The sequence below is a fragment of the Kogia breviceps genome, chromosome 14, assembly GCF_026419965.1.
Source record: "Kogia breviceps isolate mKogBre1 chromosome 14, mKogBre1 haplotype 1, whole genome shotgun sequence".
Lineage (NCBI taxonomy): Eukaryota > Metazoa > Chordata > Mammalia > Artiodactyla > Physeteridae > Kogia > Kogia breviceps.
The window spans coordinates 56,904,219-56,926,568 of NC_081323.1; the positions used below are offsets into that span (position 1 = coordinate 56,904,219).

The 22,350-nt window shown below is 50.2% G+C and overlaps 1 protein-coding gene across 5 annotated transcripts in view; it reads left to right on the forward strand.

Moving 5' to 3' along the window:
* Window positions 1-22,350, forward strand: part of SEC14L5 (SEC14 like lipid binding 5) — a 43,081-nt gene that overhangs the window by 13,646 nt on the left and 7,085 nt on the right. For 3 of the 5 annotated variants that reach the window (XM_067011745.1, XM_059038763.2, XM_067011744.1), the window contains exons 3-14: window positions 2,603-2,752; window positions 3,170-3,301; window positions 5,624-5,752; window positions 6,330-6,522; window positions 10,224-10,336; window positions 12,818-13,007; window positions 14,569-14,657; window positions 14,751-14,821; window positions 16,417-16,588; window positions 20,438-20,572; window positions 21,352-21,486; window positions 21,960-22,187. In XM_067011745.1, coding sequence (XP_066867846.1) covers window positions 2,603-2,752; window positions 3,170-3,301; window positions 5,624-5,752; window positions 6,330-6,522; window positions 10,224-10,336; window positions 12,818-13,007; window positions 14,569-14,657; window positions 14,751-14,821; window positions 16,417-16,588; window positions 20,438-20,572; window positions 21,352-21,486; window positions 21,960-22,187 — 1,737 coding nt within the window. The remainder of the gene's footprint in view (window positions 1-2,602; window positions 2,753-3,169; window positions 3,302-5,623; window positions 5,753-6,329; window positions 6,523-10,223; window positions 10,337-12,817; window positions 13,008-14,568; window positions 14,658-14,750; window positions 14,822-16,416; window positions 16,589-20,437; window positions 20,573-21,351; window positions 21,487-21,959; window positions 22,188-22,350) is intronic. The other 2 variants (XM_067011746.1, XM_067011748.1) reach the window with 2 other exon arrangements.

The following is a 22,350-nucleotide window of genomic DNA, read 5'->3' on the forward strand; positions in this document are numbered from 1 at the left end:
TAGAGAAATCAAGATCACATGGCCCCGGGGGAAAATGCCTGGGCTGTTTCCAAGCTGCTGTAAGGGGTTCCTGAGGGAGCAGGGGCTGGGCCGGCTTGGGATTTAAATCCAGGTTCACCATTTTGCACTGTGTGACATTGGGTAAGTTACTTAGTGTCTCTGGGCTCCAGTTTCCTCATTTGTCAAATGAGGGCGCCATTCAGAGGAGTAAATGGAAGAAGGCACACAGCTGGAGGAGCAGAGTCGAGGCCTCACTGTGTACCAACTGCTCTGAGACATCCTTACCAGCAGCCCATTTTAATGATGATGAGACAGAGGCTCAGAGAGGGCAAGCGACTTGCCTAAGGTCACACAGTGAGGAGGTAGCAGGAACTCAAACTGAGCCTGACCAGTCCTGACACATGCACCCCTTGCCCTCCATAAACTTTCAAAAAAATGTCAGCATCCCTATGCCCATAATGGAGGTGGGCCACAGCCCAGCTCCTCTGGCTTCCTCTGCTCAGAGGGGCTGGGAGGGTGTTTTCAGTTCTTGCAAATGTGCACTGTGCCACCATTTGAGTCCTGTTGCCTGGAGAATAAAAACCCTGGGTGCCTACTATGCTCCAGGTTCTGCGTGAGATACTCAACCTGGTATATACCCATTTTCCAGATGATGAAACGGCTAAGAGAAAAGAAGGGACTTGCTTCTCCTGGAGGTGGAGCTGGGCTTCATGCCAGGCGACTGACCCCACCCCAAGCTCTGCTTACTTTGCTATGCAGCTCCTTCCTCAGTGGAGAAATGCTTTCCTTTGAAAGAGGGTTCAAGGTGGCCTGAGATGTGTAGGGGAGACACAGTTCTCAGGGGGCCTCCCTTGCCAGCTCTGAGGCTAGACCCCCAGGAGTGCCATTGTGCATTCTCCCCTGAGGAGAGTTATTCTAACCCTGGTGTGTTTGTACAAAGCGACCAGCCTCTACACATGGAGGCAGCCCTGTCCTCCTGACCCTGGCGGACGATGCTCTGGGCTGGCCTCGTGGGGCCTTGAGTGACCCCAAGAGCACCAAGCATCTCTTCCTTGTCACTCCCGCGCCTCTGCCCTTCTGAGCTGGATGGTCCCGCCTCCCTGCCAGGAGTCAGGGGGGATGGGGAAGGAGGTGTGTGTCCTCAGATGCCAGCACTATTTTTGGAGCTCACTTTGAACCTTGATTCTGGGACACGTGGCTGTGACAGGCTCTTGGAGCAAACCCTGCTTGAATACAGTCAGCCACAGAGGCTGGTATGCACCCCATGGCTCTGGCCCTGGCACTTCTGGAATTGAGCTCTCATCCTCCAATCTGGATGCTTTTTCTTTCTTTTACTTGCCTAACTGCCCTGGCTAGAACCTCCAGGACAATGTTGCATGGAAGCAGCCAGAGCACACATCCCTGCCTAGTTCCTGATCTTAGGGGGAAAGTGTCAGTCTTTCACAATTGAGTATGATGTTAGCTGGGGTTTTTGTAGGTGCCCCTTATCAGGCTGAGGAAGTTCCCTTCTATTCAGAGTTTGTTGAGTGTTGTTTTTTATCTTTTTTTAATCATGAAGTGGTGTTGGTTTTGTCGATTGTTTTTTTTCTAAAAGATATCTTCTTTTGGGCTTCCCTGGTGGCGCAGTGGTTGAGAGTCCGCCTGCCGATGCAGGGGACACGGGTTCGGGCCCCGGTCTGGGAAGATCCCACATGCCGCGGAGCGGCTAGGCCCGTGAGCCATGGCCTCTGAGCCTGCGCGTCCGGAGTCTGTGCTCCGCAACGGCAGAGGCCACAACGGTGAGAGGCCCGCGTACCGGAAAAAAAAAAAAAAAAAAAGATATCTTCTTTTAAAATGCTCCAAGCCATATTTAAAATAGATAACCAGGGCTTCCCTGGTGGCGCAGTGGTTGAGAGTCCGCCTGCCGATGCAGGGGACACGGGCTCGTGCCCCGGTCCGGGAAGATCCCACATGCCGCGGAGCGGCTGGGCCCGTGAGCCATGGCCGCTGAGCCTGCGCGTCCGGAGCCTGTGCTCCGCAACGGGAGAGGCCACAACGGTGAGAGGCCCGCGTATCGCAAAAAAACAAAAACAAAAACAAAACCAAAATAATTTAGATAACCAACAAGGACCTATGGTATAGCACAGCGAACTCTGCTCAATATTCTGTGATAACCTAAATGGGAAAAGAATTTGAAAAAGAATAGATACATGTATATGTATAACTGAATCACTTTGCTGTACACCTGAAATTAACACAGCTTTGTTAATCAACTATACTCCAATATAAAATAAAAAATAAAAGACAAAAAAATAAATAAAATGCCCCAAGCTAGCGCACTCTACCTTTCCAGGGCAAAAACTCAAATGTAGAGTCAAAACGTGATTTGCCAAGTCATAACTCCGGCACTCCTGTGTCACTGCTCTAGAACAGATGTTAAGACGGTGGTCTTGGTAATACAGGCAGTGGTCACTGCTCTTTCCACAGGCCAGGACGCTCTTCTCTTCTCTGGAAACCCCCTCTCGGAATTGAGACAATAGCCCAGTGAGGGCTGGAGGGAGAAGTGTTGTGCTCTGGCTGCCCCCAGCCCCCTTGGTGCTCACCCCTGCCCCACTGTCCCCAGGCCTATGAGAAGCGCTTCCCCACCTGCCCGCAGATCCCGGTCTTCCTGGGCAGCGAGGTCCTACGCGAGTCCCGCAGCGCCGACGGGGCGGTGCACTTGGTGGAGCGGAGCTGCCGGCTGCGCGTGGAAGCCCCACGGCTGTTGCGGAAGGTGGGCGCGGAGGGGGTCCTGGAGAACCAGGACCCCGCGGAGGAGGGGACCGGACGGGTGGTGGGGGATGGCGGGTGGGGGACCTGGGACCAGGGGGTGGGTTCAGGCATTGGGGTGAGTGTGTATTGGTACCCGGAGGGCGTTCTGGGCTGGGGGCCTCTCGTGTCCAGGAGAGACGAGGGCCCGGAGGCTGGGCTGAGACTGTAGGAGGACCAGGGCCAAGAGGGAGTCCCGGGGTCCTGGAAGTCGGGGGAATGGGGAAAAGTCGGGGATCCGGGCTCTGGCTGGTGGGCAGGCGCGGGGCAGGGGGCCAGGGGTCCCAGGGTCCGAGGGTGACAGGGGCCAACCCTCTGGGTTCGCGCCCCCAGCCGCCACCTCACGTCCAGCACGCACGTCCCTGCTGCCCTTTGCCTGCAGATTGCAGGCGTCGAGCACGTGGTCTTCGTGCAAAGAAATGTCTTGAACTGGAAGGAGAGGACTCTCCTCATCGAAGCGCACAACGAGACCTTCGCCAGCCGCGTGGTGGTCAGGGAGAACTGCAGCTACACGGTGAGCAGCGGGCTGAAAGTCCCGGGATCCCGGCACCTGAACCGGGCTGGGCGCTGATGTCCGTGCGGTCCTGCCCACTTCCGCCCTCCCAAGGCAATGTCAGCTAGGATGCAGGACGCTCCTACTATCAGCAGTTCACATACACAGCTGATATATATGTATATGTATGAATTAGTTTAAGCAGTCTCAAAAACTTCTTGGGACATACTAAAATATTATTCGTGTTTATCTGAAATTCAAGTGTGACTGGGCATCTTGGATTTTATTGGCTAAACCTGGCAACCCTGCCTCCCCACCCCCTTCATGAAACTGTGCCTCAGTTTCTTCACCTGTAAAATGGGGTTAATGATTGTACCTATCACATAGGTTGTGGTGAGGATTAAATGAAGTAAAATATCTGAACCCCTTAGAGCAGTGCCTGGCATATACTAAGTCCTGTATATGTGTTAACTTTTTATAAAAATTTTTATTGGAGTATAGTTGATTTACAATGTTGTGTTAGTTTCAGGTGTACAGCAAAGTGAATCAGTTATACAAATATCCACTCTTTTTTTTTTAAGACTCTTTCCCATATAGGCCATTACAGAGTAATGAGTAGAGTTCATGTTAACTTTTAATATAATTAATTATAATTATTCTCCAGTACATACTGATTGAGCACCTACTATATGCCAGGAAACCTGACAAGTCCTGGGCACCCAGCAGTGGACCAATCTGCCTGACCATTGCCTTCACGGGTCTTCCATTCCAGTGGGAGACACAGATGAGAAAAAAAACATCAATATATACTTACAACTTTGTCACAGTGCTAAGAAGGGATCCAGAATTATAGAAAATAAGAGGAGGTGACAGTGTCTTAGGTAACAGTGTCCCCCAGGCCTCTCTGAGGACATGCCGTTGAAACTGAGATCAGAAGGATGAGAGGGCTGGGAACAGAGTTCTGGAGGAGGAAACAGCATGTGTGAAGACCCTGAGGTGGTTGAGCGAGGTCTGAGAATGGGGGCTGCGGGGGCCGAGTACTGCTCCTGGCCTTGGGGCTGCAGTGAGGAATTTGGAGGCATTTGCTGGGATGAACCCAGCTCTGCCACTTTCTTGCTGAGTGACACTGGGCAATTGCTTCCCCTGCCCGGGCCACCCTTCCATATCTGTAAAATGGGGACAGCAGCAGAACCCGCCTCACTGGGCATTGGGAGGAGCAAGTGAGGTAATGTAGGTAAAGCCCCTTAGCTGATGCTACATCCCAGATGGTTAGCTCTAGGTGGTAACTCCAGGGTGAAAAATGTGGCCCATTACAGGTGTTTTTTTTTTTTTTTTTTTAATTGGTTGTGCCGCGTGGCTTGCGGGATCTTAATTCCCCGAACAGGAATCAAACCTGCACCCCCTGCAGTGGAAGCGTGGAGTTCCAACCACTGGACCGGCAGGGAAGTCCCCTGGGTGTTTTTGATGTGTCTTTGCCCAGCCTCCTGTATGGGAGACCTTGCCTCATTCATCTGTCTGGTCCCTAGACACTTTTTTTGTGTGTGTGGTACGCGGGCCTCTCCCGTTGCGGAGCACAGGCTCTGGACGCGTAGGCTCAGTGGCCATGGCTCACGGGCGCAGCCGCTCTGCGGCATGTGGGATCCTCCCGGACCGGGGCACGAACCCATGTCCCCTGCATCGGCAGGCGGACTCTCAACCACTGCTCCACCAGGGAAGCCCCTGTCACTTTTAGTATAGTGTTTCTTAGAGTGAGTTCTGCCAACAGCTGATGAGCAGTATCACCAAGGCTGCTTGTAAATACAGATTCTAAGGCCCTACTTTGGACCTGTTCAGCCCAGGCATCTGCATATTTAACAGATGCCCTGCTAATGCTTCTGCCCACGGAAGTTTGAGAGGCACTAAGCCTGGGTCCGCACAGTAGCTCTGTCCATGAAATTTGTCTTTGCTTACGTAGGTATGCATATTTATTTATAATAAAGATATGATATATAAATACATATTTTAAAATATAAAATATAGTATTTATGTATAATTTATTTATAATGGTATATTAAATATGTTATTTAAATATATCACTATGTATGTACAATTTTTAAGGGACGGGAACATTGGTCTCACTTTCTTCTGGTCCCTCTTGAGAAGGCTCTCTGTTCTCTAAGGCTTTAGACCTTGCATTGTTCTGAGCAGGGCCCTTTGGTACTGCTGCTGCCCTTGGGTGTTGCCAGGCTGTGACATGCTGTCCACTGCATGCTCTGGCTGGTCCAGGTCTCCAAGAGAGCCCCGTGGGGAGGGCATGGCATCTCCCACACTGAGACCATGTCATTGCCCCTGCCTGGCTTTCAGGTCCACCCTGAGAATGAAGACTGGACATGCTTTGAACAATCTGCCTCGCTCGACATCCGGTCCTTCTTTGGCTTTGAAAGTGCCTTGGAGAAGATCGCCATGAAGCAGTACACAGCCAATGTCAAGAGGGTAAGAGATGGGTTCCATAGGTCATGCAGAGGAAGGTGCACAGACCTCAGAGCCTGCGGATCCCAATCTGCCACCCCCAAAACCCTTAACCTTCCCCAGCCTCAGTCTCCTCAGCTGTAGAATGGGTATTCTAATCAAAGTCATATCACATGAGATTATGGATGGAAAGCACCCGGTGCATAATGGGGGCACCATAGTCATTGTCCCAAAGCTCCTAGGCTTGGTCAGTGAACTCTCTGGACAGAGGGACATTGTGAGCTTCTTGGTTTAAAGATCTCAGACCAATCACTGAGTGGAAGCCTGTTAGTGTAGTGAAACAGGTGACCTTCATTCTAATAATAATATATTTTATCCACGTGTTGTCAATATAAAACATTCGCGCGCTATTTTACATTCCTCATTTGGTACTGTGTCTTGGAAATCCAGTGTGTATTTAACACTCCCAGCACATGTCCCTTTGGACTGGCTGAATTTCAGCTGCTCAGTAGCCACATGTCAGGCTGACTGGGGCCGGAGCCAGGTGGGGGTGACTCCCAGGCTGAACTCCGCGGTACTGATGTGTCTCTCTGACCTCCAGGGGAAGGAGGTGATCGAGCATTACCTGAACGAGCTCATCTCCCAGGGCACCTCTCACATTCCCCGGTGGACACCTGCCTCAGTCCCAAAGGAGGACACCCACTCCCAGGCTGGGCTGAGGGATCCTGGCTCCTTGGAGGTCTGCAGGCCCGGCAGCGCCCAAGGCCCTGCTCCCGAGATGGTCAGTACTGACGGTAGGTCTCAGCCAGCCAGCCAGGTCTGTTCTGGGGTCTGCAGCGTGTTTGCTCACTCTTGGGGTGAGGAGGTGGGGGTGGGGAGAGTTGCCAAGGGTCCCCTTGGTGTTGGGACTCAGCTTCCTCCCTCTCCCGGCTGCTTTGCCTTCTCTGTGCTCCAGCCCAAGAGCCAGAAGTGACTTATTTCTAGATCAGGAATTGATTGATCTGATGCCTCAGGGCTGCCCTTTCCTCTGTTTTATTAATATTCTATATTAAATGAGTAATGCATGATCATGGTAGAAAAAAAATTGAAACTGCTCAGAAGATGTGAAGTAGGAGGTAAGACTCCTTTCCTCTCACTGGAGGCAGCTACAGTTTTTCCTGAAATTATCTAGGCATATATACATACATAATATGCACACACACGTGTATACACTCATACACACGTGTAACCTACATTGAACAAATGAGAGCATATATACATTCCATTCGATATTTTGCTTTTTTTTCACTTACTAATGTTGCTTGAACAGCTTTTTGTATCAGTGCATGTGTCTTGGCACTTTGCAGTATTTTGTGGTGTGGTTGCACCATTATTTATTTATTAATAAAGATTGATTATTTATTATTTTAGGTTTTTTTAGCTAGTCTCCTATTGATGGACATGTAGATTGTTTCCATTCTTTTTAAAAATGCAAATAATGTGGTACCTCTTTGTACTTAAGGTTTTAAAAAATATTTTCATGAGCATATATATATAGCATATAATTTTGAGTTGATTTGCCGAGTCAAATGTTATATGCAACTAAAATTTTGGTAGATTTACCAGTTAGGCCTGCAAAGAGGTATAGTAGTTAATGTTCCCACCAAAAATGTGTAGCTGCATCTATTCTGGACTTCACCCCAGCTACCCCAAGACTATTTGTAAATGTTTTAATGTAAATGTTCCTGTCCTATGTCCATTCTCCTGTTTTTCCATCAATTTCTTACTGCCTTGTAAGAGCTCTTTGCATATTAAGGCAATTAGCTCTTTGTCATATTTCAGACTCTCATCGACATGGAAAATGTTCACAATATAGTGTTAAAGGAAAAAACCTAGGACACACAATTGCACATGCCCCATGAATCCAGTTTTAACCATGTGCACTAATGCCTGCAATGACTGTTTTCTCTTTGGGGCCACTGAAGTGTAGGCGCTTGCCTGACACAGAGAAATGCCACAAAAATACATCTGGGGCTGTGTTTAGGAAGAACAAAATTCATTTGTTCAACAAGTATTTATTCTGCACCAACTGTGTGCACTAGATGGCTGCTATTGTACGTGTGCTTTTAAAATATTAAAATTTTTTTTTTTTTTTTTTTACTGCACTTCTGCCCTTTTCTGTGCGCACACTCTGCGTGTCGTGCCCTGTTCCCTCCCCATTTTGCACTAGGCCTTCCCTTCCCTTTCTGTCTGTGCTGTCCACCAGCAGAGCCAGTACTCAGGATGGCTGGAGGGAGGCAGGATCATGCCCCTTCCACCCTGCTCTGTGTCACTGAGCCTTTGTGCTCAGAAGGAGAAAGGGGCCTCACATCTGCCTGGAGGCCGGAAGGAAGCTGGCGTCTACTGCCTCCCTCGTGTTTCCTCCCTTATCCCCTCCTTACCCCCTCCCTGTCTTCAGCATTTCTGCTTCTGACCACTCTGAGGTGTTGCAGGGTCTGGGCAGTCCCTCCACAGCGTTCCTCCTGACTCTGTTTACCCAGGTGGCTACTGGTGCAGTTGCCATGACCACCAGCCCTGGGCTTTTTTTTGTTTTGGAGGGAAACGCTGGGTCCTGCTGCTGGATGTGCAGACATTCTGTTTGTTTTCTTATTGTGCCCTCTGCACACAAAGAACAGTCTATGCCCATGAAGGCTGCTCTTTGTGGACCATCTGCATCCAGGGCTGAGATGCTAAGATGCTGAGATGCCTCACCATGCCAGCATCCGCCACCACAGCAGTTCAGAGTGGGCAACAGGACCTCAGCTCCGAGTCCCGGCTCTAAATGCCGGCACATGCTGACCTCAAACAGCCCAATTGTGCAAGACGGGATTGAACAGTGGGCATGATCCATGCAGCTCCCAGGCTGTATTTTGGGGTCAGGGCCTTGTTTACCCAAAACCTCAAACCCCACAAGGGGGCTGGGAGGTGGGAAGGCAAAAAGAACTGGTACTTATCCGCCCCCTCCTTTATGCTGGGCACACCACAGGCATTTACCTGTTTGAGTTATGGAACCTCTCTTGGCCTCAGTTTTGTCTTCTCTAAAGTGGGAACAATAGTGACACCTGCCTCCCAGGGCTGTTGGGAGCTGGCTCAGATGATGCATGTCAGTAGACATGAGCTCATGTTGTCAATAATCTTCAGAGGGTGGGCAGCTCCAGAGGGTGGGAAGTTTTTTTTAATTGAAGTATAGTTGATTTACAATGTTTTACAATGATTTTTTTTAACAACAAAAAATGATTTATTTGCAACACAGCCCAGTCCCCATCATTTCAATACAGCACAGTAGGAAAGAGTCACATGGCATTCATCACACTGCCAAGCTGCTGTACAGCAAAAATGACTCAGTTATACACATATGCATTCTTTTTTTAAATATTCTTTTCCATTATGGTTTATCCTAGGAGACTGGATATATTTCCCTGTGCTGTACAGTAGGACCTTGTTGTTTATCCATTCTAAATGTAATAGTTTGCATCTACCAACCTCAAATTCCCAGTCTATCCCTCTCCCTTTCCCCCTCCCCCTGGCAACCACAAGTCTTTCCTCTATGTCTGTGAGTCTGTTTCTGTTTTGTAGATAGGTTCATTTGGGTTACATTTTAGATTCCACATATAAGTGATATCATATGGTATTTTTCTTTCTCTTTCTGACTCACTTCACTTAGTAAGATAATCTCCAGTTGCATCCATGCTGCTGCAAATGGCATTATTATTATTATTTTGTGTGTGTGTATGTGTGTGTGTGTGTGTGTGTGTGTGTGTGTGTGTGTGTGTGTGTGTGTGTGTGTGTGTGTGGTATGTGGGCCTCTCACTGTTGTGGCCTCTCCCGTTGCGGAGCACAGGCTCCGGACGCGCAGGCCCAGAGGCCATGGCTCACAGGCCTAGCCGCTCCGCAGCACGTGGGATCTTCCCGGACCGGGGCACGAACCCGCGTCCCCTGCATCGGCAGGTGGACTCTCAACCACAGCACCACCAGGGAAGCCCATATCCAACCATCCATTGATGGACATTTAGGTTGTTTCCATGTCTTGGCTATTGTGAATAGTGCTGCTGTGAACATAGGGGTGCATGTATCTTTTTGAATTACAGTTTTGTCTGGGTATATGCCCAGGAGTGGAATTGCTGGATCATATGGTAACTCTATTTTTAGTTTTCTGAGGAACCTCCATACTGTTTTCCATAGTGGCTGTATCAACTTACATTCCCAGAGGGTAGGAATTATCTTGATTTCGGAGGGTCAAAGGGATGCATCACTCAGCACAGTGAGATTCAGGCTTGCCCCAGCATGAGTTTTTAGAATCACCTTGGAAATGGGTTGGAAACACTAGAAGATCTGAAGACCAGTGGCTATTTGGTGAAAGGGTCACCGTGCGCTTGGAACTACGTTTTGGATTCAAGGTGGCCAGTAAGGCAAGGGTTTCAGAAAGGGTAGACCATGCAGCATCTCCTGCTGTCCTGAACCCCCCTTTCTCCTCCAGGGAACAAGCTGGATGTGGACTACATTGAGAGGTGCCTGGGCCATCTCACACCCATGCAGGAGAGCTGCCTGATCCAGCTGCGGCATTGGTTGCAGGAGACCCACAAAGGCAAGGTGGGTCAGGGCTGGGGCTGTAGCAACTCAGCCTCAGGCATGGGGGGAGGAAGGGCCAGGTAAGTAAGTCTGTGTAATTAGCAATGCTGGACACTTCTATTTGGCCTTCTTTTGTTATATCCTGTCTCATGCATTCTGTATGTAGCACTGAAAGCATGGTTTCCCATCCTCGGCATAGTTGACATTTGAGGACGGACGGTTCTTTATGGGGGGCCGTCCTGTGTACCACAGGGTATTGGGCAGTGTCCCTGGACCCCACCCATGAGAGGTCAGGAGCTCTTCTTCCCCAGCTGTGACAACCAAAAGTAGCTCCAGAGATCGCCAATGTCCCCTGGGGAGCACAGTCACAGCACAGTCACCACACAGTCACTGTGTTCACAAAACCATGTATACTGTTCTTTTCTAAGAGATTTAATGATTTGCGAGGGTTGATTTTTTTTTTTTAGCAAATTGTATTTTTATTTATTTATTTATTTATTTATGGCTGTTTTGGGTCTTCGTTTCTATGCGAGGGCTTTCTCTAGTTGCAGCAAGAGGGGGCCACTCCTCATCGTGTTACGCGGGCCTTTCACTGTCATGGCCTCTCTTGCTGCGGAGCACAAGCTCCAGATGCTCAGGCTCAGTAGCCGTGACTCACGGGCCCAGTTGCTCTGCGGCATGTGGGACCTTCCCAGACCAGGGCTCGAACCCGTGTCCCCTGCATTGGCAGGCAGACTCTCAACCACTGCGCCACCAGGGAAGCCCGCGGTGGTTGATTTTTGACTGCATATGGACTTTGCCTTTAGACTCTAAGCCCCACACGTGAGTGTCCACCATGCATGTAGGTCCCAATCATGGGCCTGACCTTCAGCTCTGTTGAATTAGAGCTTCCAGCCTAGTTGTGAGTTGCTTGCCCTTCCTCCCCTACCCCCACCGGGGGGCAGACAAGGGAGTTACTTTAGTGTTGGGCTGGGATGTAACCTGTTTGCCTGTTTCCTCATCTGTAAAATGGGTACAATGTGAGCACACCCCCTGCCCCCGGAGTGAATTACAAGGGACAATCCACTCCGTGTCTGGCTCAGCACAGCACTCAGGAAAGTGCACTTTTTATGGGGGCTGGCTTTCCCTTGACTGTTTATACTTGCCTGAGGGAAGGAAGGAGAGTGGTGGGCTTTAGCTTGTCACCTCTGCATTTTAGTTAGAGTCTGGGTTATATGTGTTAGGAATGCAGATTGAATCAACCAGACCAAAAAAGTGGGGGTAGGGGTTTAATTGGCTCATATAACAAACTGTTAAGTGGGGTGTGTTAGTTTCCTGGGGCTGCTGAAACAAAATACCACAGACTGTGTGGCTCAAAGCAACAGAAAGTTATTCTCACAGTTCTGAAGGCCAGATGTCTGAAATCAATGAGTCGACAGGGTTGGTTCCTTCTGGAGGCTGGATGGGTTGGGGGGAATCCATTCCATTCCTCTCTCCTGGCTTCTGATGGCTTCCAGCAGTCCTTGGCGTGTAGATACGTCACTTCCAGTCTCTGCCTTTGTCTTCACGTGGCCTTCTCCCCTCTTTACATTCAGTGTCTGTGTCCAAATTTCCCTCTTATAATAAGGACAGCAGACATTGGAGTAGGGCACCCCCTAATAGAGTATGACCTCATCTTAACTAATTACTTCTACAAAGAGCCTATCTCCAAATAAAGTCACATTCCGAGGTTCTGGATGGACATGATCTTGGTGGGACACCATTCAGCTGACCACGCAGCCTGTCTCAGGGATGTCCCAAACCAGGACTTTTTTTAAAAAAAAAATATTTATTTATTTATTTGGCTGTGCTGGGTCTTGGTTGCAGCATGCAGGATCTTGTTAGTTGTGGTACAAGGGATCTTTAGTATGTGGGATCTAGTTCCCTGACTCGGATTGAACCCGGGCCCCCTGCATTGGGAGTGAGGAGTCTTAGCCACTGGACCACCAGGGAAGTCCCACGAAACCAGGACTTAAATGCTGTTGGGACCCTTTTGTTCTTGTATCCGTTTATGTCTGCTTCATCCCCTCAGACACGCTTCCTTGTTGAGCTTGGATCTGTGGCTGCTTACAGCTTTCAGTCTCCCCTTTGCCTCCGTAGAGAAAGGGATTCATGCCCCTTTCTTCAGATTTAAAATTGTCTAAATGCTCTGATTGGCCTGGCATGGATTTTGTTCACCAGAGGCCGTGGGAGTGGGGTCCTGTGATTGGCAACGCTAACTAAAACCGCCGTTGGTGTTGGGAAGAGGGCAGGAAAAGCAGTTCCCCAAGAAAAAAGAAATGTCACCCCCGGCACAGGAGGGGGAGGTTAGGAAGCCCAAACTCAGACATTCACTTCAGTCCACGCTTGGCTGCGTCGTGGTCTAGTGTAACGTCCTTTTCCCAGCTAAGTGTTTGTCAGATAAGACAGGAGATTCATTTTCCAGTTTTACCGCCAAGCTTAGGGAATTCCACGCTAAAGCCTTTCTCCTCCTTATCTTCTCAGATCCCCAAAGACGAGCACATCCTTAGGTTCCTGCGGGCTCGAGACTTCCACCTGGACAGGGCCCGGGAGATGCTGTGCCAGTCCTTGAGCTGGCGAAAGCAGCACCAGGTGGACCTCCTCCTTCAGACCTGGCGACCCCCTGCCCTCCTGGAGGAGTTCTACGCAGGGGGCTGGCACTACCAGGACATAGGTGCGTCTCTTTACCTACATAACATGGAGTGTACACTTGGGTCACTGTCGAATGCACGTTGAATGCCCCTTTTCATCTTAGCATCTTATTATTTTTCCTTTTGGCTCTTCTGGGCATCTGGAGATGCCTTTGAGGTGACAACCCAGCCGTGAAGGCAGACCTGGAATAGACGTTTGGGCTGGAGACAAGATGTTTCTCCCAGGAGCTGGGTCAGCCCACCATTACTTTTTGGCTGCATGAATACTGACTGCATTAGTGTCCTGGGACTCCCTTAGCAGATTACCACAAACTGGGTGGCTTAAAGCAATAGCAATTTATCCTCTCATTGTTCTGGAGGCTAGAAGTCCAAAATCAAAGTGTCAGCAAGGCGGTGCTCCCTCCGAAGGCTGTGGGGGAGATCCTTCCTGCCTCTTCCAGCTTCTGGTGGGCTCAGGTGTTCCTTGGCTTGTGGCCACGTCACCCCAATCTCTGCGTCTGTCTTCACACAGCCTCCCCTCTCGGTATGTCTCTGTGTCCTCTCCTCATCTTTTAAAGACCCCGGGTCACTGGATTTAGGGCCCACACTGATCCAGCATGATTTCATCTTGAGATCCTTAAGTAATCACATCAGCAAAGACCCTATTTCCAAATAAGGTCACATTCTGAGGTTCTGGATGGACATGAACTTTGGGGAGGACACTGTTCAACCCACTACAAATATCATCTCTGGATTTTTTTATTAATCTGCCATTGACGCCAGCGCCTGTTATGCTTTTCAATGTCCTTTAGTTAAAAATTCATATGTATTGATTAGGGCAAGTGCTTGAGTCTCCTGAAGAACCGGTTGACACGCTTGCTTTCAATATACAGTCGGTCTGTGTTATTCATGGATTCTGTATTTGTGAATTTGCCTACTCACTAAAATGTATTTGTAACTCCCAAATCGATACTCAGGGCACTTTCACTGTCCTTCAGGGACAGAGTGATGAAAAATCGGAGTCACCCGATGTGCACATCCATCCCCAGCTGAGGTTGAACAAGTGTCCTTCTGCCTCCTTGTTTCAGCTCCTACTGTAAATGAGTATCCTTTCTGCAGCCTATTTAGTGCCATTTCTTTTTCGTATTTTGTGCTTTTTTGCGTTGATTTCGCATCGTGCAGAAGCACTACGTTCCTAAGTGCAAGAAGGCTGTGATGCACCTTATGGAGAAAATTCATGTGAGATAAACTCCATTCAGGCACGAGTTACAGTGCTGCTGGCCATGCGTTCAATGTTAATGAATCAACAATGTAAATTAAACAAGGTGTCCTCAAATAGAAACACACGCAGAACAAAGTTACATACTGATTGATCGACTGACAAAAATGTCACAACCAGAGGCTGGCAGAAACTTAACCTCCTATTCCCCCCTTAGAAGCAGTGGTTCTGAGTTCCTTGATTCAGTGTTTGAGGTGACTTTATAGAAATTAACTACCGCAAATAACAACAATTGATTGTACATATATAATATATATGAAGAATTATGTAAAAGTATGTAATTCTGTTTCCCTTTTGTCCTCCACTTGCTCGGCCCCGCCCCAAAGATGGCCGCCCCCTGTACATCCTGCGTCTGGGCCACATGGACACCAAGGGCTTGATGAAGGCCGTGGGGGAGGAGGTGCTGCTGCAGCATGTGAGTTTGGGTCCCCGCTCCTGGGAGCCCCCGGGGTTGCCTGCGGCTGGAGCAGCCAAGTGAACATTCGCCAGCACCTTCTCTGCTTTCCAGGTTCTTTGCGTCAATGAGGAAGGACAGAAGCGGTGTGAAGGGAACACAAAACAGTTTGGCCATCCCATCAGGCAAGAACCCAGGCAAACTCCCCCAAACAGTAAAAACAGCCAAAGTTCACTGGGCATGGATGCCGTGCCAGGCAGGCTGCTAGATGCTTTACGGAAATGTCCTCACCTAATTCTTACAGTGACCCTACGAGGCAGGGACTCTCAGCATCCCTGTTCTTTATGGAGGGGAAACTGGGGCTCAGAGTGCTGTGGTCATCCAAGGCTGCTGAGCGGGGAAGCGGCAGAGCTGGAGTTTGAACCCGGTCCTATCTGGCTCGGGCTTGCGGACTTTCTCCCCGTGCCATGCAGCCTCCTGGACTTGGCTGTTCAAGACCAGCGCTCCCACCCCGAGAGCCACCCTGCCAGTGTCCCAGGCAGGCGGACCTTGCAGGTGTCATGGCACATCCAGTGACCCACCGCCTCCTCGGGCTGCCCCAAACTCCTGTTCCTGAGCGGAGTTTCCCACACCAGTCCTTACGGTAGCATTGCGCCCAAAGGCACTTAACCTTTCTGAGCTGTGGCTCCCTCTTCTGTAAACCCTTCCTAGGGTTTCTTTATGGCTTTTCAAAAACAGTGACTTAATGGGAATTCCCTGGCAGTCTAGTGGTTAGCACTCGGCGCTTTCACTGCTGGGGCCTGGGTTCAACCCCTGGTCAGGGAACTAAGATCCTGTAAGCCATGACTTTAAGAGGTGATGCAAACACCACATAGCACTTCCTGTGTAGCAGGGACTCTTCCAAGTTCCTTGAGTCATGTCATCCTATCACAGCCTACAAGGGAGGGACAGGCGGGACCTGCTACTGAAGTTTTTATCCTGAAATATCCTGATATTAAGATAATTAAGTTCCTTTGCTATTTAGAGCTTTCCTAAAGGGGCGTCCATTGGGGTTGGAGTGGGGAATCGATCAGTCAGCATCCTGGCCAGAAGCGGAATGCCCCACAGATAGCTCAGATGACAGGGTGTCATGAGGCACTTCTAGGAGTGGGTGGGCAAGGTGAAGGGAATGAAGCTGGATGGACAGGCTCCCAGGGACCACTTGCTGCAGCCAAACAGTCATTTTCCTAATGAACTGGTTCTAATGAAATGGAGGCACAAAAAGGTTAAGTAACTTAGCCAAAGCCACATAGCATATGACAGAGCTGGGATTTGAACCCAGGCCTTCTGGCTCTGGAGTGTGTGCTCTATTTAGCAGTCAGAATCTTTTCAGCAACTAGTAGTAAAAACTGGCTTTTAATGAGCATGTGCTATGTGCCTGTCCTTGCAGAGAGCTTTACATAGACCATCTCATTTAATCCTAACAATGGATGAGATGGGGACTGTTACTGTGATTGCCGCTGTCCTGAGAAGGAAGTGCCCGTGTCACACAGCTCTCAGGCACTTGAATTTGGGTGCTTAGCCTCGGTGTGCACACTCAGAACCTCCATGCCATGTGGCCTCCCCACGGTGGCAGGGTCCACAAGAGTGCCCTGTGGTCCCTGCCCCTTCTCCCCCCAGCGCTGCCTTACTGAGCCTCTCCCTCCATCCCTGTCTGTGGGCCCCCGGGTCCCTGAGGATGGTGTTGGGGGCCCTGGGAGGTGCCCGAGCGAGGTGGAGTGAGGGGGCTTCTTTGCCGCAGCTCCTGGACCTGCCTGGTGGACCTGGAGGGTCTCAGCCTGCGGCACCTGTGGCGGCCGGGTGTAAAGGCCTTGCTGCGCATGATCGAGGTGGTGGAGGACAATTATCCTGAGACCCTGGGCCGGCTGCTCATCGTGCGAGCCCCCCGCATCTTCCCTGTGCTCTGGACACTGGTAAGAAAGAGCAGGAGCCTGAGATGGGAGGGCGTCCCTCTGTGAGCTGCTCCGCCTGATTATCCTGCATTGTTTCCTCTAATTACCAGCTTTATTGAGATATACTTCATTTCCCATAAAGTTCACCCTTTGGGGAGTTCCCTGGTGGACTAGTGGTTAGGATTCCAGGCTTTCACTGCCATGACTCGGGTTCAGTCCCTGGTCGGGTAACTGAGATTTTGTAAGCCGCGTGGCGCAGCCAAAAAAAAAAAAAACGAAAACAAACAAAAAAGTTCACCCTTTTAAAGTATAGAATTCAGTGGTTTTTAGTATACTCACAGAGTTGTGCAACCATTACCACCAGCTAGTTCTAGAACATTTTCATCACCCCAAAAAGGAAGCCCCGTCCCCACTAGCAGTTCCTCCCCATTCCTCCCCCCAGCCCCCTGCAACCACTCATCTACTTTCTGTCTCTGTGGATTTGCCTGTTCTAGCTATTTCATGTAAGTGGAATCATACAATATGAGGTTTTTTGTGTCTGATTTCTCTCACTTAGCATAATAATTTCAGGCTCATCCATGTTGTAGCAAGAATTAGTTCTTCATTACTTTTTATGTCGGGATAATATTCCATTGTATAGGTGGACCACATTTTACATATCCAGTGTCCTGCTTCATGGACGGGAGAGCCACACTTAAAATTGTACAACGTTCCTGGGACTCTTGTGAGCTGATTCCGAACAGCATTGGGATCCTGTGCTATTGGGATTTTAAAACTTTTTGCCCACAACCCACGTTAGCTTGCCACCTGGTCTCCTCGTGTGGCTCGTGCATACACACACACACACACACACACACACACACACGAAACAACAGATTCTCAAGTGATGGTTATCGTAACTATTTACAACATGCTCTTTGCTATTCTTTTCTAGTCCACTCCACTCAAAATAGGCTAGTCACAGTGCTAAATTGGTTTCACAACCACTACCGGATTATCACTTGCTGTTGAAAACCACTGCCCTGAGGTCTTGCTCCCAAAGTGTGGTCTGCAGGCCAGAGCAATGTCAAGTCCCTCTCCATCCTACAGACTCAGGGTCAGCATCTTACCGAATGCCCTCGGGATTCAGTGCCTGGGAAAGACTGAGAATCTCTGCTGTACCTAGAGATTCAATCAGGGTAGATTTGTGAGTTGAAAGTTAAATGGATTCAGTGTTTTACTAAGTGCCTGCTGTGTGCCAGGTACCTCTCCAGGCCCTGGGGATGCAGAGTGTGTACCCCTGTGTCACGGGGTGCGTGTGGGAGAGAAACCCGATAGCCCCACATAAGTAACTGCTTCATGATGCCCTGTGACATGGGCTTGGGGATGTTCAGGGTTCTTGAGGAGACTAAGTCAGGGGGCGATGGGGGTGTATAATTTAGGTTGGGGAGCTGAAGACGCTTCCATTGAGAAGGTGATATGGGTTGAGACCTGAGGAAGGAGTGGGAGTCAAGCAGGAGAAGGGCAGGAGGAAGGGTGTGGTGGGTAACCTGCACAGCACAGACAAAGGCCTGGAGGCAGGGCCTGGCTGGGTGCTTCTGGGGGACTGAAAAACCAGTGGCCAGAGGAGGCTGGGAAGATGATGAGGGCCCAGTGCCTGCAGAGTCCAGGCTGTGGCGAAGATGGGACCTTGTCCTGAGGCAGTAGGGAGCCATAGCAGGACTGTTGGAGGAGAGGACCTGAGCAGACTTCTGGGGCAGAAAGTTCCCTAGCTTCTGGGGCTACTTTACAGCTCTGTTGGGGATGGGCTGGGGAGCAGGAGCTGTGGGAGGGACAGGCAGGATCTGCTACTGTAGCATTTTATCTTGAAATATCCTGATCTTTGTGAAAATTAAGTTTCTTTGCTGTTTGGACATTTCCTAAGAAGATGCATGTCGGGTGGGGGTGGGAGCGGTCGGTCGGGGTCCTGGACAGAAGCAGATTCACCCGGGTGACTCCAGTGGGGGTGTGACACACCAGAACTCCTCACAGGGGTGCGGGCAGGATGGGGAGGCCCCAGGGGCTGGCCACTGCCGTAAGCCCTGACGACCCCAGGGCTGGAGGGACGTGAGGAGGGAATGTCCTTGTTACCGGAGCCCTGAGAGAGCTGCAGCAGGTGAGGGTGTCGGCTTCCAGGGACACTGGAGCAGGGAGGGAGCGGGGAAGATGCACCCACCTCCCATCTCCTGCTGCCCCCGCCCCCCTTCCCCCACTGGCCACACCAGATGAAAGCCAGTGCACAGAGCCAGGTTGCTGAGGCCCACGGGACCACCTCCCGGGATGGGGGCTGAAGGAGTGTGACTCACGCAGGTGGGATTTCTAGTTTCCAAATTATTTTTTTAAAATATTTATTTAGGGCTTCCCTGGTGGAAGAGTGGTTGAGAGTCCGCCTGCCAATGCAGGGAACACGGGTTCGTGCCCCAGTCCGGGAAGATCCCATATGCCGCGGAGCGGCTGGGCCTGTGAGCCATGGCCACTGGGCCTGCGCGTCCGGAGCCTGTGCTCCGCAATGGGAGAGGCCACAGCAGTGAGAGGCCCGCATACCGGAAAAAAAAAAAAAAAAAAAAAAAAAAAAATTTATTTAGGCTGCACCGGGTCTCAGCTGCAGCACACAGGGTCTTTGTTGCAGCATGTTTAGTTGCGGCATGCAGACTTCTCAGTTGCAGTATGCATGTGGAATCTAGTTCCCTGACCAGGGATTGAGCCCAGGCCCCCTGCATTGGGAACATGGAGTCTTACCCACTGGACCACCAGGGAAGTCCCCCAAATGATCTTTTGCCTGTGGCATTCCTTACTGAATTGGCTTGTGCTCTACTGTGCTAAGTGCCTTCCTCCCTCCCCCCTCCCTCCCTCCTTCCCTCCCTTCCTTTCTTCCTTCCTTCCTTCCCCAACTATTTCCTGAGTCAGGCACCACCCCAGTATTGGGATGCCGTGAAAAACCAGACTGACATGCAGCTTAGAGCTTGGTGTTGAAATACTTTCCATCTGGGATAAACAAAACATGGTCATCCACACAATGGAATATTATTCAGCCATGAAAAGGGAGTTCTTTTGTTTTCTTTTTTATGTTTTAAATTAATTTTTATTGGAGTATAGTTGATTTACAGGGTTGTGTTAGTTTCTGCTGTACAGCAAAGTGAATCAGTTGTGCATATACATATATCCACTCTTTTTTAGATTCTTTTCTCATATAGGTCATTACAGAGTATTGAGTAGAGTTCCCTGTGCTGTACAGTAGGTTCTTATTAGTTATCTGTTTTATATTTAGTAGTGTGTATATGTCAATCCCAATCTCCCAATTTATCCCTCCCCCCCATGTCCCCCTTGGTAACCATAAGTTTCTTTTCTACATCTGTGACTCTGTTTCTGTTTTGTAAATAAGTTCATTTGTACCACATTTTTAGATTCCACATACAAGTGATATATTTGTCTTTCCCTCTGACTTACTTCACTCAGTATGACAATCTCTAGGTGAAAAGGGAGTTCTGACTCATGCTACAACATGGTTGAACCTTGAAAACATGACACTCAGTGAAAAAAGCCAGTCACAAAAGGCCACATGATGTGTCATCCCATTTCTATGAAATCTCCAGAATAGGCCAAAAAAAAAAAAAAAAAAAAAAGCATATTTGTGGTTTCCAGGGGCTGAGGGGAGTGACTGCTAACAGGTATGAGTTTTCCTTCTGGGGGAAGAAAATGTCTTGGAATTCGAGGTGATGGTTGCCCAACATAGTGAATGAACTAAAAGCCATCGACTTGTTCACTTTAAAATGGTTAAATCTATGTTCTGTGAATTACACTTCAATTAAAAAAAACAACAACGTTCTGTCTTGCCCCATCTCCCCCTCTTAGATCAGTCCCTTCATCAATGAGAACACCAGGCAGAAGTTCCTCATCTACAGTGGCAGCAATTATCAGGGCCCTGGAGGCCTTGTCGACTACCTGGACAAAGAAGTGATCCCCGACTTCCTCGGGGGAGAGTGCCTGGTGAGGCCCCAGCGGGCCCTGTGCTTACGGCACGGCACAGGGAGGGTCTGTGGCCTCGGAGAGGCAGGGCTGCGGATGGAAGGAGGTGGGAGGAGGGCAGGCCCTTTGTGTGTGCTCTGATCTGGGGGGGTTCTTGCTGCTCTTTGGGGCAGAGCTCGTCCTCTCTGAAGGAGGGGCCTGACCTTGGTTCTTTCAAACATAGTGAGCGAAATAGAAGTTTCCCAAAAGCTCAGAGACCAGGCCAGTCAAAGGCTTACCCCTCTGTATTTCCATCCAGGACGTTGCTAGGCAGCAGTTAGAGTTTAGTTGCTGGCTTTGCATGCTCTGCTGCAAAGGGAGGGGACTCAAATGTCCCAGAGGCCTGAACCCCGAAGCTGGTGTACCCAGCGGGACTTATCCCCAACCCACAGCCTCATGGCAGGGGATGATCAGGAAACTGTTTCCAGGAGAGGCGGCCCCAGACCCCCCATTCCCCCCCCAGACCACTTTTATTGCCTGCCCTGGGGGGGTGAGATGATAGGCAGGGGTGACCCTATCTCATGACTGTGGGAGGGCAGGCCTTTTCCTTTCTCCAACAGAAATCTCAAACAGCAAACTTTCATGATTTCAGGGTAAAGAAAGACGTTTCCTAGGAATTTTGCCAAGCTTACCCAGGTGTCCCCAATTGTCAGGATATGTATGCCTGATATAAGTGTGGTTTCAGGGGTCACAGAATACCTTTCTGTGGGCCAGCCAGGCCTGGCTGGGCCCTGACTGTCTCTGGCTTCTCTGTCCCCCAGTGTAACGTCCCTGAAGGAGGGCTGGTCCCCAAGTCCCTCTATCTGACGGAAGAGGACCAGGAGCACAAAGACCAGCTGCAGCAGTGGAGAGAGACCTACCAGTCGGCCAGTGTGCTCCGTGGGGCCCCCCATGAGGTGCTGGGGTCCCGGCCTGTGAGGGCCTGCTGGGCTGGGTGTCGTCTTAGGTCAGGGACCCCGAAGCGGAGTCTGAGACGAGGGCTCTTTTGCCAGTGATCTGTAGAGAATGAGGGCTCAGGAGAAACCTGTAAGGAGGGCGGGGGCAGAAGCTAAGCCAAGAGCTGGTTTCAGCCATGGTCTAGCCCAGCCTGATCCATGGGGAGAGCATGGCAGGTGGCCAGCCTTTTGTACCCTCACATCAGCCAGTCATTGGCTGTGGGTTGCCCTGTGGTCACAATGCTTCAGGGTGGATCCTCCCAGGCATTTCAGACAGAGGTGGGTCTGTTTGTCCAGAGCAATTCTTGGACTTGGGGTCGGGGCTGAGGGAATGGAGACCGGGGTGGGCACCCACACCCCTGCAGCCAACTTCCCCACCCCAGGCCCCGCCAGGCTGTACGTTCAGACCTCACCTGTCACCTGTCCCCACGTAGGTCGCAGTGGAGATTCTGGAGAGGGAGTCAGTCATCACCTGGGACTTTGACATCCTGCAAGGGGACGTGATGTTCACTCTGTACCACACCAAGCAGGCGCCCAAGCTGGGCCCCCGGGAGCCCGGGGCCAGGGCTGGCGGGCAGCTGACAGACAAAGGTTGGGCCCTGGGTGCAGATTACAGCCGTGTGGAGGTCTCCCTCATCTGCCGGGAAGGGGAGAGCATCCAGGTTCTGTTTCTTTTTTTTTTCTTTTAATTTAATTTATTTATGTATTTATTTTTTTTGCCCGTGTTGGGTCTTCGCTGCTGTGCGCGGCTTGTCTCTAGTTGCGGCGAGCGGGGGCTACTCCTTCGTTGCGGTGCGCGGGCTTCTCATTGAGGTGGCTTCTCTT